A 15,167-nucleotide genomic window follows, 5' to 3' on the forward strand; every position below is an offset into this window, starting at 1 on the left:
GTAGAAAATTAGGCAGTAATAACTGAAAAAAGTCACATAATTGCTTGTATTCTTTCACTGTAACAAAGGTTATTTTGTCTTTTCACAAAGATATTGCCTGCTAAAATGATAATGCAAGCATGTACAGTACTTCAGTGATCTAGTGAACAGTAAGCTTCCATAGAACAGATATAATAGACATACATGGTGAGGTCTGCGGTAGAAGTGACGGATGCATTCAAGGTGGAGGTGGGATTACTTCAGGGATTGGCTCTGAGCCCTTTCTTATTTGCAATGGTGATGGACAGGTTGACAGACGAGATTAGACAGGAGTCCCCGTGGACTATGATGTTTGCTGATGACATTGTGATCTGTAGTGATAGTAGGGAACAGGTTGAGGAGACCCTGGAGAGGTGGAGATATGCTCTAGAGAAGAGAAGAATGAAGGTCAGTAGGAACAAGACAGAATACATGTGTGTGAATGAGAGGGAGGTCAATGGAATGGTGAGGATGCAAGGAGTAGAGTTGGCGAAGGTGGTTGAGTTTAAATACTTGGGATCATCAGTACAGAGTAATGGGGATTGTGGAAGAGAGATGAAAAAGAAGAGTGCAGGCAGGGTGGAATGGGTGGAGAAGAGTGTCAGGAGTGATTTTTGACAGACAGATATCAGCAAGAATGAAAGGGACGGTCTACAGGACGGTAGTGAGACCAGCTATGTTATATGGGTTGGAGACAGTGGCACTGACCAGAAAGCAGGAGACAGAGCTGGAGGTGGCAGAGTTAAAGATGTTAAGACTTGCACTGGGTGTGACGAGGATGGATAGGATTAGAAATGAGTACATTAGAGGGTCAGCTCAAGTTGGACGGTTGGGAGACAAAGTCAGAGAGGCAAGATTGCGTTGGTTTGGACATGTGCAGAAGAGAGATGCTGGGTATATTGGGAGAAGGATGCTAAGGATAGAGCTTTGAGGCAAGAGAAAAAGAGGAAGGCCTAAGAGAAGGTTTATGGATGTGGTGAGAGAGGACATGCAGGTTGGGGGTGTAACAGAACAAGATGCAGAGGACAGAAAGATATAGAAGAAGATGATCTGCTGTGGCAACCCCTAACGGGAGCAGCCAAAAGAAGAAGAAAAAGAAGAAGAATTTGCTCAGTCGAAGACACTGCCATTTTCATTTTCTGAGTTTTTTTTTTTTTTTTTATGTAAATCGTGAAGGCATACAGCACACCATAACAGTGTAACGTGCAGGTGTCTTGGCTCTTTTGAAAATCTAAGGCTTTTATTAAAAACATAATGCAGTGTAATCAGTTCTGTTTAGTTTTACTGCTGTGTGTAGAAAGTACAGTGAAGCTCTTAACGTGTATTGTTCTTTATGACCATTTGGCACGAATCTCGCTCCATAAGCATTATAAAATAACACAGAATGTAATGGGCAAAAAGCAGGAAAAAAAAATCATATGATTTCACATATGAACACTTATCTGTCTGTTATTATAAGCCATGGAGATAATATAATATATATTATAATATTATAAGCATAACAGCAGAAGAAACAGAATTACAGAAGCAAAAGGAAGACATTAAGCAGAATATACAGTACCTTGGAGAAAAGGGGAATTGTCATAACTCTGCCCAGGACATGCAAGAAAGAAATGAGTACGTACCTCGAGAAAACAGTACCAAGAATCTTAGCTGAAATTGATTTTTTTCTTGTTTACTTTTGTTGTCACAGACATTCCTCAGAAACACACAAGGCATCTTTTGTTAACCTTTGCTAGTTAAAACTGAATGTATTTGGTATGTTTAAAGGACTTTTTACTTTTCACATTAGGACTCCTGTACCCATTAATTCCATTATAAAGAAAAGACCAAGCTAGTTATTTTTTTTTAATTCATAAAATATGCTTCACTTTAAAATGCAATTCCATGTGGCGGATTTGAAAAATGTTAAACTTACCTTTTAAATTGGTGTTACTGTATATGGTGCTGCAGAGTAGAAAGTAGGCATCAATCATGGAATGTTTCTTTTTATAAGGAATAGGGTATTTCATTTTTATGGTTTGGATTTTATCAATCTTATATTTCTTTTACTAGAAAGAAAGTAGACAATCGTAACATAGGTTTCCCTTTTCTATGAGTAATAAAGTTAAATGCAAATTATTTAAATGAGTAAGAAACTTGTAATGTTTTGAAGTTATGAAAATTATTTAGTTTGCAAATTTACCAGCATTAGAGAATAATTCTTTTTTCTGATATGGTTAAATGCGTTTGATTTCATTGACATCTGAGGTAGTACTTTTATACAAGCAATATACTGTACATTAATTTCATGAATCTATAAACTGTTAAACATGTTATGACTCATATGCATGTACTGTTCATATAAATACCGGGAAACTTGTAAGATAAATCTTTGTTACAGGGGACAGACCACTTCACCTTGCAGTACCCTTGGCAGGCAGTTCCAGTATGAAGTTTACCAGTATCTCCTTCCTGAAAATAATTTATCTGAAGAAGTTTTGATTTACCATCTTCAGAGAGTGGTGGTTGATCAAGGGACGGCAAATGGAAAACCAGTAAGTAAGAAGGTTAAATAGAGAGATGAAGTGACTTATTTGAAGAAGCGTTGTCTAAAAAAAAATCTCAAAAACCTTTAAGTGATTATCATGAAAGTACTGCATATAAAATTTACAAAGGCTAGAAGTAGAATAATAACTTGCTTAATTATCAGTTATTCAGTTGCAACTTTACCTTAAGTTACAGATTTGTTGTACTAATTCTGCTGTCCTACTCACAGGACATGTGAGCTTTTTATATTTAAAGGAACCATTTCTGGTGTAAAGCAAAATTGTGCCAGGGAAAAGCCAACATCAGGCAGGTGCAAGGCAAGGAAAGGACGGTACCTTTACGTGTAATCAGTATACTAAAAAGGAGCTCCCATGGAAACCCAATTTAGAAAGTACCATTGCGACTGCTATGGTGTAGTTCTGTTTTTCCTAGCCCCCTTAATGGACTTTTGAATCCAAACAATGGAAAAATAATTCCCTTTTTTTCTCTTCTGAAAGACAATCAGCCAAGGAACCTGGTTTGTTAGCTTCTGGCTTTCAGGTTTTATATGAATGCTTTTTGACACTAGAAGCGACTCTTGAGCTGTTATGAATGTAAAGCAGAGAACAGGCTATCCGTTGTAACTGTAATATTTTAGCCTAGTACTTATTACAGATTATTTTTACTGTGTAATTAAGTATGTGTGCTTTTTCATGTGTGTGTGTGTGTGTGTGTGTGTGTGTGTGTGTGTGTGTGTGTGTGTGTGTGTGTGTGTGTGTGTGCGTGTGTGTGTGTGCATATACTTTGACTTTGAAATATTTTGGGTTCTTTTCATTATATGGCCTATTTGGTATTGTCATCTTCAATTTAGCATGCCAAATTATTATTTTTTTATTTTAGCCTGAGATTCACACTAAATTCTCCCATCTGTGTATTGCCACTCACCCAACCGCGTTATGACGAATCTCTTATGAAACAAAAAAAAAAAGAACTTCTGCTTACAGAACTGTTGTGAAGACACCAAGATTTTAATTGGTCAACAAGGATCTGAAAAGTCACCTTAATAATCCTTGCTTTGTCAGAGAAAACTCTTGCTGGCCCCGAACAGCAAATGAGAGAGGTTTTGTTGCTCAAACATACATAGTTGAAAAATCAACAGTTTTCTTCTGATCAGTTTTAATTCTGGGCCATGGAGGACACTTGATGACAAATATCTTTCATTAAAGCTGTCATGTATGTCATTGTAGTGACTTTGCTCATGTTATTCTAGTTTTATATACATGACACCTATTACACACCCTTTATTAGTGAGAAAAAATTAACATTACAGTGATTCTTGTCATTTTAGTAGTCAGTTGTGCAGACTTTTGTGACTCACCATCTATTCTGGTTTCAGTTTTTCAATATTGTAACATACCCCGGCCGGGATGCCTCTGCGCTGGAAAGACCGGAGGAGGGAGTGTGTCTAGAGCATTACCTCCCCCGGAATACTGGGTGGCAGCACCCCTCGGTTGTAGTGGTGCCTTGAAATCCCGCAGGGCTCTATGGGTACTGGAGTTTGGTGCAGCCCTGATGGGTTCCATGGGCACCGGCAGGGTGTGCTTTAGCTGCTGCTGAGCTCTTGATTGCAGCATTTCTGCCACACCTGGGTGCCTTATAAAAGGAGCCAGCAGCCACTACTCTGGGAGTCAGAGTCGGGTGGGAGAAGACAAAGCTTGCCAGGAGGAGAGAAAGAAAAGAAGTGTGTTTTGTGTACTATGACTGTGCTTGGAGGTTCCCATGGGGATAAGAGAAAATAAAGCGTATGTTTGCATTTGTGTCCCACGTCTGTCAGTGTCGGGTTTGGGTAGTGGTGAGCCCCCTGGTGGTCCATAATATGGATTGCCAATTTTCATTTTCTTCTAAAATTTATTGTATTATATGCCTTGAAACTATATATTTGTTGACACCTTTAAGAAAAAGAGAAAGATGTAAAGAAGTGTTAGGGTGACAAGGGCTACTACGGTTAAAGGCAAAGATACTAAAGTTGCTCGAGAAAAGAGTATGTCAGGGTCCCTTGCTGGTCCAACAGACTGTGGTGCATCTTCTCTCTATTTATACAGTTGCTGGAATGTGAGATGTGGTCAGAGAAATTGGGCATGACTGCTGTGGTTCCTTGTTTTGGTTTGTGTCTTATTGGCTAAAGGCAAACGTAGAGAATTGTTAGTTTGTTGTCTTGTTTGTTGGTAACCCTTTGGTCAGTCCCTGAATGCAACAAGTGTTCCTGATATATAACTGGCATGCATGTAAGTATGTGTGTGTGTATATAAAAACAGTCCCTGTACCCTGTACTGTTAGTGCTAATAATGGTCCTATAGCTTTTGATATAACTGAAGAGGATGAAAAGTGATTGTAAGGAAGAACAATGCTTAATGAAAAGATTTGCCTTTATGATGCAGCAAGTTTTATATAATGTATGTTCTTAAAAAATGGAGATGTGTAGCAGTAACATTTATAGCTGACTTCACCATCTTCTGTAGTGGCCCAGCACTGAGCAGGTGCTGTACCATGATGTTATGTGGCCAATGAGGATGGACTCAACTGTGCACATGTTGATATTAATGAGGATAGTCCTATCCACCTAGGCTCTCTTCAATGGAAGTAAATGCATTTTGACAAAAGCTAAGACATGTGGTGCACATTTTAGATGTTTAGAAATGGCAACTCCAAGAACCTTAAAGTTGCTGATATTTGCCACAGCATTCCTTCTGATTTAGATGGGAGTGTAATCTACTCTTTGAAGTGTGTGACAAGCTCTTTTGTTTTGCTGACATTAAATGGATACTCCAGTTTAGTTTTAGTTCAGCTTCCCCTGACCCTTATCAGGATAAGCAGGTTTGGAAAATGGATGGATGTTTTATTTAACACTCTTTTAGTTTAAATACATGTTTTCGGTACATTATGAGCACACAACTGGATGAGTTTGCATGTGGCTTATGCAACATGAGTAATACAAGATTTATTTCATGAACATTTTACTGTTTGCTGTTCTTCAGTGTTGGCAACCATGTCTCCTGTAGATCAAACACTTTGTTTTCTCCATTCTGCATAAATACTTGAGATTAAAATGTTTCCTTGGTTAAAGACTAAATGGGGTAAATTAACATATTAAAGAAATATAATTTTTGGTGGAGTGTTCCTTTAAGACAAAAACAAATTAAATTTATGAATATCTGTGGTACTCTAAACTTGTCAACAGCAAGTATGTTATTGGAAATTCATTAATCTTCCTAAATACAGTATGTTAGAAAAAATAAAGAGACGACAGGGACGCCTTTTCACAATATTTGCATACATATATTTGTTCAAGTCTATGAAAAATCATGCCTGCCCATTGTGCTTTCAAGTGGGGCACTCTTTGAATAGGGTACAAGTTAACTATGAGATTGTTCTATTCATCTGCCCCTTTTAGCATCTTGTCAAAAATGCAGAGCCTGTAAATCCCCAGAGCATCTCTCAATCTGTGGAAACTGTGGTTTAGGTTTAACTCAGTTGAAAACGGCAGAGAACATGTTGCCAACCACCATATTTATTTCCTGTAGCACAGGCAAAACATACTTTGCTGATTAGCATCTGTAAAGGTTAAGTGACAGATATAACAGGAAATGCCTATGCACAATTCAAATCATTAGTGACAGTGGACCCCTTTCTGCAAATTGGTTTTTTCATGTAATTATATATTTTACTAGTTTATTAAATAGTTTCTTTATTCATAAATGAAAAGAATGTCCATCCTGTAGCTATTACAGTTTTTAAGCCATTTTCAAAGAGATTCATGCAAGAAAATATTTCACATTAATTTCAATTATTGATGTAGATGACAGACCTGATTTACAGTGGATTCAGAAGAAATTCAAACCCTTTCTGCACACTTTATTGTGTTGAAGATCTTATTTTAAATTGATACATTTGCCATATTTGCCTATCAATCTCCACTCACTAACACATAATGACAAAGTGAAAACATCTTAGGTTTGCTAATTTAGTAAAAATCAAAACTGAAATCTCTCATTCATATAAGTATCCAGACCCATAATTCAGTACTTTGTAGAAGACCCTTTGGCAGCAATGGCAGTTTTGAGTCTTCTTCAAATCTGGATTTGGGCAGTTTATCCCATTCTTCCTGGTAGAACCTCTCAAGCTCGATTACATTAGGTGGGAATCATCTGTTTAACTGCCATGTTCAGGTCTCTCAACATATGTTCTATGGGGTATAAGTCTGGGCTTTGGCTGGGCCACTCAAGAACGGCCAGAGACTTGTCCATAAACCACTCCAGTGTTGTCTTGACCATATTCTTCAGGTCATTGTTGTGAACCATTGCCCCAGTCTGAGGCTGCATGCGCTCTTCAGCAGGTTTTGGTGAAGAACCTCTTTGTATCTGCTAGCATTCATTCTGACCACAGTTCTAATCTATCTCCCTATCCCTGTCTCTGAGAAGGAGGGTCACCACAATGCTTCCTCATAGGGATGGTAAGAGGCAGTCGATGAGCAGTGCCTTTTCTTTGAAGACATAGTGCTCAGAGCTCTATTCAAAGAGTTTAGTTCTTGTCTCATTAGATGAGCGAATCTTTAAACTGTCATGCTTTTTACTTAAGAGTGTTTTCCATCTACGTAGACATCTTCTAACCTGCTTTTTCCTGAACAGGGTTTTGGAGGTTGCTGGAGCCTATCCCAGCTAGCATAGGGGCAAGGTAGAAACAATTCCTTGGACAGGGTACCAGATCATCACAGGGTGAACATACACACACACACCAACCACACATAGGGACAATTTATTATCGCCAAAGCACGTAACATGTATGTCTTTGGACTGAGGGAGGAAACCGGAGAACCTGGAGGAAACTTACATAAATGTGGTGAGAACATGGAAACTCTTTGGCATACCTTTACCCTGATTTATGCTCACCATAGTTTTTTTACAGAGGGTTACAGATAATTCCTTGAACTTCATGGCTTGGTTTTTGTCCAGACATGCAGTGTGTATTGTGTATAAACAGGTGTGTGCCTTTCTAAACTACTTAATTAATTTTGCCTCAGATTGACTCCATTCAAGTTCCAGATACTTCTCAAGGATAATTAAAGCAAACAGGTTGCACCTGAATACTTCTATAAATGAGAGATTTCAGTTTTTGATTTTTAATAAAGTTGCAATTCTTTATGAAAAACATGTTTTCACTTTGGAGTTATCGAGTGTGTGTTGGTGGGTAAAAATTATAAATGTATCCAGTTAAAAATTAAAACTACAACACAATAAATAAAGTGTGCAAAAAGTGAAGGGGTCAGAATACTTCCTGAATGTATTGTATTTAGGTTGTTAAGATCCCTAGAACAGATCAATTATAAATCCATGGCAATGCAATGTAAATATAAGTAAAACCAACCTAAGACCAGCTGACAATAGGTTAGTGGAAAACAAAATAAAGAATTTGTCAAATCAAATGATGGGGTCTACTTTGAATTCTTTATAGAAAATTGAAAAAAATACTGTAGTGTCTTTAAAATAATACACCTTTACTCTTGATGCTAGTTAGTTTTTTTTTTCTTTTTTTTTTTTTTAAAAGGTTTTAGCTCAGTGCCCAAGAACTCATGTCATGTCTCTCTTCACTCCAAGCTCAACGGGACATAAACATGTTGCTTTCTATTGTTCGTTCATGATGTTATCTATAATGCTAACATCTGTAGATATGTAGAAGACTTGGGTGCAAGGCATCTTCATTTGTCTTAATTAAGAGTCTCCATTGTAAGTTTCAGCTTTATGTAAGATAACTACCCTCTCGTGTTATAGTTTCACAAAAACCTGCTGTATTCTCACACACACACAAAAAACGTACACTGTAAAATGTATATAGTATATACAGGTAAAATTCCATTACAGTGAATATCTTTTTAACGAAATTTTCAATACAACAAAGTATTTTTATGGTCCCGACAGTTTCCCCATATGACACGAGTCTATAGAAGTCATGTTACTACGAAATACATTCACCTGATAATTTCATTACAACAAAGTCCCCAAAAGACCTTGAAATGCCTGAATGAATAATCACAGAGCAGTTAGTTCTGTGGTCGCAGCTCAGTTATGCACAATGATCCCCAAACAGAAACATTGGAAATTTTTTCTTTCTTCGAACTTTCCTCGGACCATTTTTTTTTTTTTTTTTTTGCTGTTTTTGTTTTCTGTGGTTTTCAGTGATACCTTTTGCTTATTGCTTTTGAAAAAACATCCATTGGAATTTAACTCATTGTCATCCTCCTATAGAAATGACGGATACGAAAAAACAACAACAGTTCACATTAGGAAAAAAAAAACATTTTTGTGGCTCTTGATTCCGGCAAAAAGAAAAAAAGACGTTGCCAGTGAATTCGGAATTTCGCCATCGACACAGTCAACTTTTTTGAAAGACCAAGCAAAAAAAGAAGAAAAATCTTGGGTTGCAAATCTTGAGCCTCAGCGCAAATGTATGCAAACTGCTGCATTTGAAGATGTCAAAAAGGCAGTTTTTATGTAGTTCAGTGATGCTCATTCAAGAAATATTCCTGTTAGTGAGCCACTCATTCAAGAAAAAGCAAAGTCACTGTTGTGAGGTTTCTAAACTCTTTTGGACCTCCCATAATGGGACAACATGCCAAAGAGCATCCCAAAGTGCGATCATCGTGTCTGTGGAAGACTCTTTATTCCTTTGTCGGGGCAACAGCAGGCTCACAGCGCTGCTACAGCTCACTGCCGTAGCAACTCCAAAAAGATCTTGATGGGTGATGCAAGGAATATTGTAAATGCAGGGAACAGTATTACTTGGCCACTAACCTAGCCACAATCCTGCCTGACTGCTGTGTCTGTGTATAGTAGAGTGGAAGCATTGTGAGCCTGTGGTTGCCCTGCCCCGGCAACGGGCAAACAATCTTCCACAGACACGGCAATCGCGCTTCAGGATGCACTTTGCCGTGGTGTCCCGTTGGATGGGGGTGGAGTCCCAAAAGAGTTCAGAACACAATACGAAATATGAAGAAGAAAAGGAAGATTCTGCTTCTGATTGATAACTGTGCTGTCCACAGCATGCTTTCATATTTAGATAATGTTTGCGTTGAATTCCTCCCACCTAATTGCACAGCGGTGCTTCATCCATTGGATTTGTGTGTTATCGCAAGAAAAATTCTCGTCAGCATAACGTGTAGACAGGAGGAGATGAAAATTAATGTGAAAGAAGCTATTGAAATGATTGCAAACGCCTGAATGCAAGTTAAAGAAAGCACTATAGGGACAAATACAGAATCTCATTACTACGAAATTTTCATTACAAAGAAATATTTTTTAAGTCCCTGGCATTTCGTTGTAACGGAATTTTACCTGTATTATATGCATGTGTGTGTATATATATGTAAAGGAAGAGGGACTGGGGGCGGCCCTTGTGTGTCTCTGCCGTGAAATAAATCCTCTGTTAACGGAAATAAGGAATGAAACCGCCAAAAAGAGAGGTCAGTTCTGATAGTTCCTTATGCCATAATGGTGAGAACCACCAAAAAGAAGACGTTATTTTCGAAAGTTCGTTACGGGGCATGGCGCGAAACAAAACATACTTTTCGTTTGTAAGTACAGTGTAAAGGATGAGCATAGGATATTTGGGCTTCCTATGTATATTGGAAGTCGCAGAAATAGTAAGGAGGGGTTTCCCCCATCTATATATACAGTTTAGGGGGTACACCCATTTTCCTCCCCTTGGGTGTTGCAATAGGACATGAAACATACCTAGCTTGTGTAAGTACACTGCATGGAATGACCACGCGAAATTTCAGCTTCCTGCCAATATGGAAAGTGGGAGAATTAGTGATGAGTCAGTGAGGGCTTTGCCTTTTATCTGTATAGATATATATGTATATGTATGTATTTGTGTGTGTGTGTGTATGTGTGTTTTATTTATAGCCCTGAAGATTGTCTCTAAGAATGCTAAAATTTTAATTTAAGTGAATTGCAATAATAGATTGTTGTTATCCTTCTTAATAATTAGCTGGTGATTTTGTGCTAATTACATCCCAGTCTTAAAAGCATATAAATTATCCCACGGTTATACATGTATAAAAGGGTAACTAAACCAAACACACTGTCTTTTCAGCAGTCTGCCAGTCTGATCTGCACTCCAACTGCTCTGTTCCCAGTAGTCACTAGTAACTCAGACATACTTATTTAGTATGTGTGTAGATTAGTTGCTCACTGGGCACTGTTGCCTGTTGAACCTCTGCCATATCATCAGCCAGGAGCCAATCCTCATTGAAGTTTTGCCCAGTTAATCCTAGAACATCTTCTGGTGGTGAGGCAATGCAGGGATGCCTCTCTGGCACCCCCTGTGGCTGACTTCAGGATCTGATTTTTTTTTTTTTTTTCCTTCCTGATATTATTTCTACTCCACGATCAATGTAGTGCGCTCTCTAACTCCACTTATGAAATATTATCCCTGTTGTCATAAACCATATGTTACCCACCTCTTAGCCACAGCTATAAACTTGCATTTTCTTGCTTCTCAGCCAGCTCCTTCAGTGTCTTCCTTTAGTTCCTGCTGCTGCAACACCACCCAGTAAGTGCTGAATTGATGTTCCTACCTCCAGTATGTAGATGGCCACCTTCCGTCCTCCCTCCCTACATTCAGTCACCAGTTCTGAGTTTAGCTGTTTTTTCCTTTCCTGGGTCTGCTCCAGCCCATCCTCCCATGGGATAGTCATTTCGATCATAATGACCATTCTAGCTGTTGCAGACCACACTATGATTTCAGGTGTAACACAGACCTTAGCATGGTTACGGTAATTTTGGTGGGAAACTGAAGCTATGGATTCATATTTACTCCTGCAGATCTGCTCTTGGCAGAAACAAGGACTGTTTCCTCCTCCTTATGTTACCCTAGACTGCCCCTACTTGCTTGACAAAGTTAGTTAACCATTTTTCTGGTGCCTCCATTCTGCTTATTTCTAGTACCACCACAAGCCTTTGCAACATTTGGTTGTGTCGCTAGCCATATCTACTTTGTGACAGTGCATTCCAGAAGCTCGACTGGATATGCTGGAGGTATGCATTTTGAAGCATTTCAGTGGTGACACTGAATGATGAAATAGAGGCTGGCTTGTGGTTTCTCCCAGACATCATTCCAACATAAAACTTGATTACACACTTCCAGACTATCTCTGCCTAATCGCCGTTATTTCATACTGGTTCTACTCCATCCTGACAACTGATACCACCATCACTTTCTTCTCTTTTCCTGAGGTAAGGACCATAGTTTGGGTGTCCACTAACCTCCCTCTCAAAGAACAGATCTTCCTCACTGTTAGAACTCTGCACTAATTCGTCTGTTGACTCTCCCCTCTCTAGTGCCCATCTGGTCCCCTTGTGCTTATAGCCTCAAATAATGTATTTTACTGGTAGCTGTAATATTTTCCTATCTAACAGGCATACTGTACATTTTAGAAGTATCAAGGCAGACTGAGGCATCTTTATGGCATTTTGGTTACTATATTGCAGTAATATCACACATTTTTAAAGGCCTAATAAATGCTGAAATAGTATAACCAAATAACACAAGGCTTTAGGTTTCCCTAGGAGATACTTAACACTAGTGGAGACTTTCATTAAAATTATTGAAGGGATATTAAATTTCTACATGTCTCAAAAATGAGTAATCTACCCTATATGTATAAAATCCTAAGCCTAAAAGTGCAATGATTTTATGTGATGTTTGTCATGGCGGTGGTGGCGGCTGGTGTATAGCGCAGGCCGGAGGGGTCGGCAAGTGAAGCAAGCAGGGGGAACCCCCTAGTTGGGGTATAAAGTTCAAATTAAAATAAGTCTGAATGCCAGTGAACTTTTAATATTCTACTTTTAGTCAGAAAAGTGGGTTTTGCATAATGGCCAGATGTAGTTTAATGGCAAAGCTAGCAAAGGCACCTGGGCATAACAGAGTGCAGTATATGCTGAACCACTGTTAAACAGACCTCTTCAGTAGCAGATGAAAGCAAAGCAAGCTTACCAAATACTATTTTCAATTTTTAAAATTACTTTGGTACAGCTCCAGACAAATATTTTATAGATGCATGAGCAGTACTTTTGAAATTATGTTGCTGAGAATGATGGTGAAAATTCTGAGGAAAACCTAGAAGTATTTCTTCATAAGAGAGGTAGTAGGATTGTTGAAATAATTATTGACACATGTAGTTGATGGATTACAAAAAACTCGATGGGTCTTTTCTTCAATAAAGCTTAGGTCTTAACTAACAAAGTGAAGCTAACAGACTGAGTGGTATTGTCTTTTGTGAACAATATATGTTCTGATGTGCAGCATATTCTATGATAGTGTACATTTAGGGCAGTATTAGTCATAATACTCATGTTAACAGTAGGTGTATAAATTTACATTATCATTAAACATTTAAAATGAGATTCTTAGGATAATCATTTGTGTTAATAGTGAAGCAGCAGGTTCTGATTGCTTAGGGAAACTGTAAGTTCATTATACAGAATGATAAGAGAAGAAGGAACCTCTTTAGGAAGTCAGTTAGCCAGCACTGCAAAGTCTATAAAAATGTTTTTATGTTAGTTGCCAAAAAACAGACACTTCCTGCTTTAACTTGGTACTTATACTGTAAATGGTTTTTGAATAAATGTCATTTTTATTGAAATTGTGCATTGAAAGTTTTGATCATTGTTACCTGTTACTCGTTACTGTGGAAAAAAAATTAAAGAATAAACAGATTTTTTTATTATTATTATTTGTTTCAACATTATGTTTGGGTTGAAATCCCCTTTTTTTCAAAGTGTAAGACAGTGTTGTTTACTATGCTGGAAGGTGTGTTGAATAAGAATAAAATGAATTTAATATGCGGCACAGTGGCGCAGTGGGGGTAGCGCTGCTGCCTCGCAGTTGGGAGACCTGGGGACCCGGGTTTGCTTCCCGGGTCCTCCCTGTGTGGAGTTTGCATGTTCTCCCCGTGTCTGCGTGGGTTTCCTCCGGGCGCTCCGGTTTCCTCCCACAGTCCAAAGACATGCAGGTTAGGTGGATTGGCGATTCTAAATTGGCCCTAGTGTATGCATGGTGTGTGGATGTGTTTGTGTGTGTCCTGCGGTGGGTTGGCACCCTGCCCGGGATTGGTTCCTGCCTTGTGCCCTGTGTTGGCTGGGATTGGCTCCAGCAGACCCCCGTGACCCTGTGTTCGGATTCAGCGGGTTGGAAAATGGATGGATGGATGGATGAATTTAATATTATATAAGTGACTGACATTCACCAACATAAAACATGAAAACAGAACCCTTTATAGTTTTATATCAGGTATTGTATTTGTGTTTCATGTCACAGTGACTGGATCATTATTGGTCATTTCAGTGATTAATTAAAAAGAAAATGATAATGATTATTATCATTATTATTATTATTATATATAATAACCTTTAATTGTATGCTTTTCTTAAATATTTAAGAAATCTGGGTAGGTTCTGTGCTCCTTGTGAAGATGAATTGGATTATGTAATTGTGATACTCTTACAGTGTGTTATGCCTTTGGTGCTTGTATTGATCTAATTGTAATAATAAAAATCATGGTGTCATTGGTCAAGGGTATGACAGGAGTCAAGAGTAAAGGGGTGGCAAAGAAGCCACCCCAGTAACTCAAACAGTAAAATACCTGAAAATAATAGGCACTTGATGGCATAATAAAGAGAGAAAAGCAAAATTTAACCATTGGCTGTGGTTCTAAAGTCTCTGGAGAGCAGTCAGGCTTCAGAGTCAGAGCTCTGTAGCAAATTGATTTCATAGCTCCTGGACCGGAAGGGATGGGGTCAGTTGCCCTCAGTGAGCGTCTTCTCTGAGCTGTGGGTGACAAAAGAGACAAGAGAGTCTGTGATAATGCCCCCTGGTGTCCCAAGGTGGTATGACATGATTGGAAGGTGACTGATTTTTTTTTAATATGCTTTAGGACTTACCTTGTGGTACTTGCTTTCTGCTTCATTCCGAGTCCATGAAGGAACTGCATTGAAGCTAATGAACAGACTGAAACGACCAGTTTTCCTCACCCTACCTTATGATCCCCAGAAAATAAAACCGTGAAATCATGTCAGTAGTAACTCACTTGATTATTTTATTATTGGGTCTGAAAGGCCAGAATGATTGCATGAGTGAGGTGGAGGTCTTATTTTGGAGCTATTCAAGAACAGTTATATGGGCAGAAATATGCTCATTTCACTAAGGTTGAAGTTGAAATCAAAACCAAAACTTGAAAGTTTTGAGAAACTTTGAGAGAATTTGTTTTAAGTTAACAAAATGTATTTACTTTGTAATCAAAGTTTGAACAAAGAGAGAGTAGACACCTCAATCCTAAATAAAATGATGCTAAAACTGTGCACCTTTGATCCAGTGATATCACTGACATGCATGCATGGACCACACAAAGTTTTGAAACCTTGCATCACACCAACCAAAAATTAAAACTTAAACCCCCAGGTACATTGAAAATATCTCCTAGCTAAAAGCAGAGTTGGCTTATTAGCACAACCAGGCAGAAGCAAAAGAGTGTTATCCCTTTACTGACTAACAATCCTTCTGTAACCTTCCTTTATACCATCTAGCAC

General features: G+C 38.4%; 2 protein-coding genes across 2 annotated transcripts in view; one reads left to right on the top strand and one right to left on the bottom strand.

Annotated features, from left to right (window-relative positions):
- The window catches only part of LOC127528026 (craniofacial development protein 2-like), a 1,148,403-nt gene that overhangs the window by 150,066 nt on the left and 983,170 nt on the right, over positions 1-15,167 (bottom strand). The gene's annotated exons all lie outside the window — the stretch shown is intronic.
- The window catches only part of tm7sf3 (transmembrane 7 superfamily member 3), a 78,368-nt gene that overhangs the window by 41,275 nt on the left and 21,926 nt on the right, over positions 1-15,167 (top strand). The window contains exon 5 of the mRNA XM_028816273.2: positions 2,402-2,555. Coding sequence (XP_028672106.2) covers positions 2,402-2,555 — 154 coding nt within the window. The remainder of the gene's footprint in view (positions 1-2,401; positions 2,556-15,167) is intronic.

Source organism: Erpetoichthys calabaricus, chromosome 1 (assembly GCF_900747795.2).
Source record: "Erpetoichthys calabaricus chromosome 1, fErpCal1.3, whole genome shotgun sequence".
NCBI classification, from domain to species: Eukaryota; Metazoa; Chordata; class Cladistia; order Polypteriformes; family Polypteridae; genus Erpetoichthys; species Erpetoichthys calabaricus.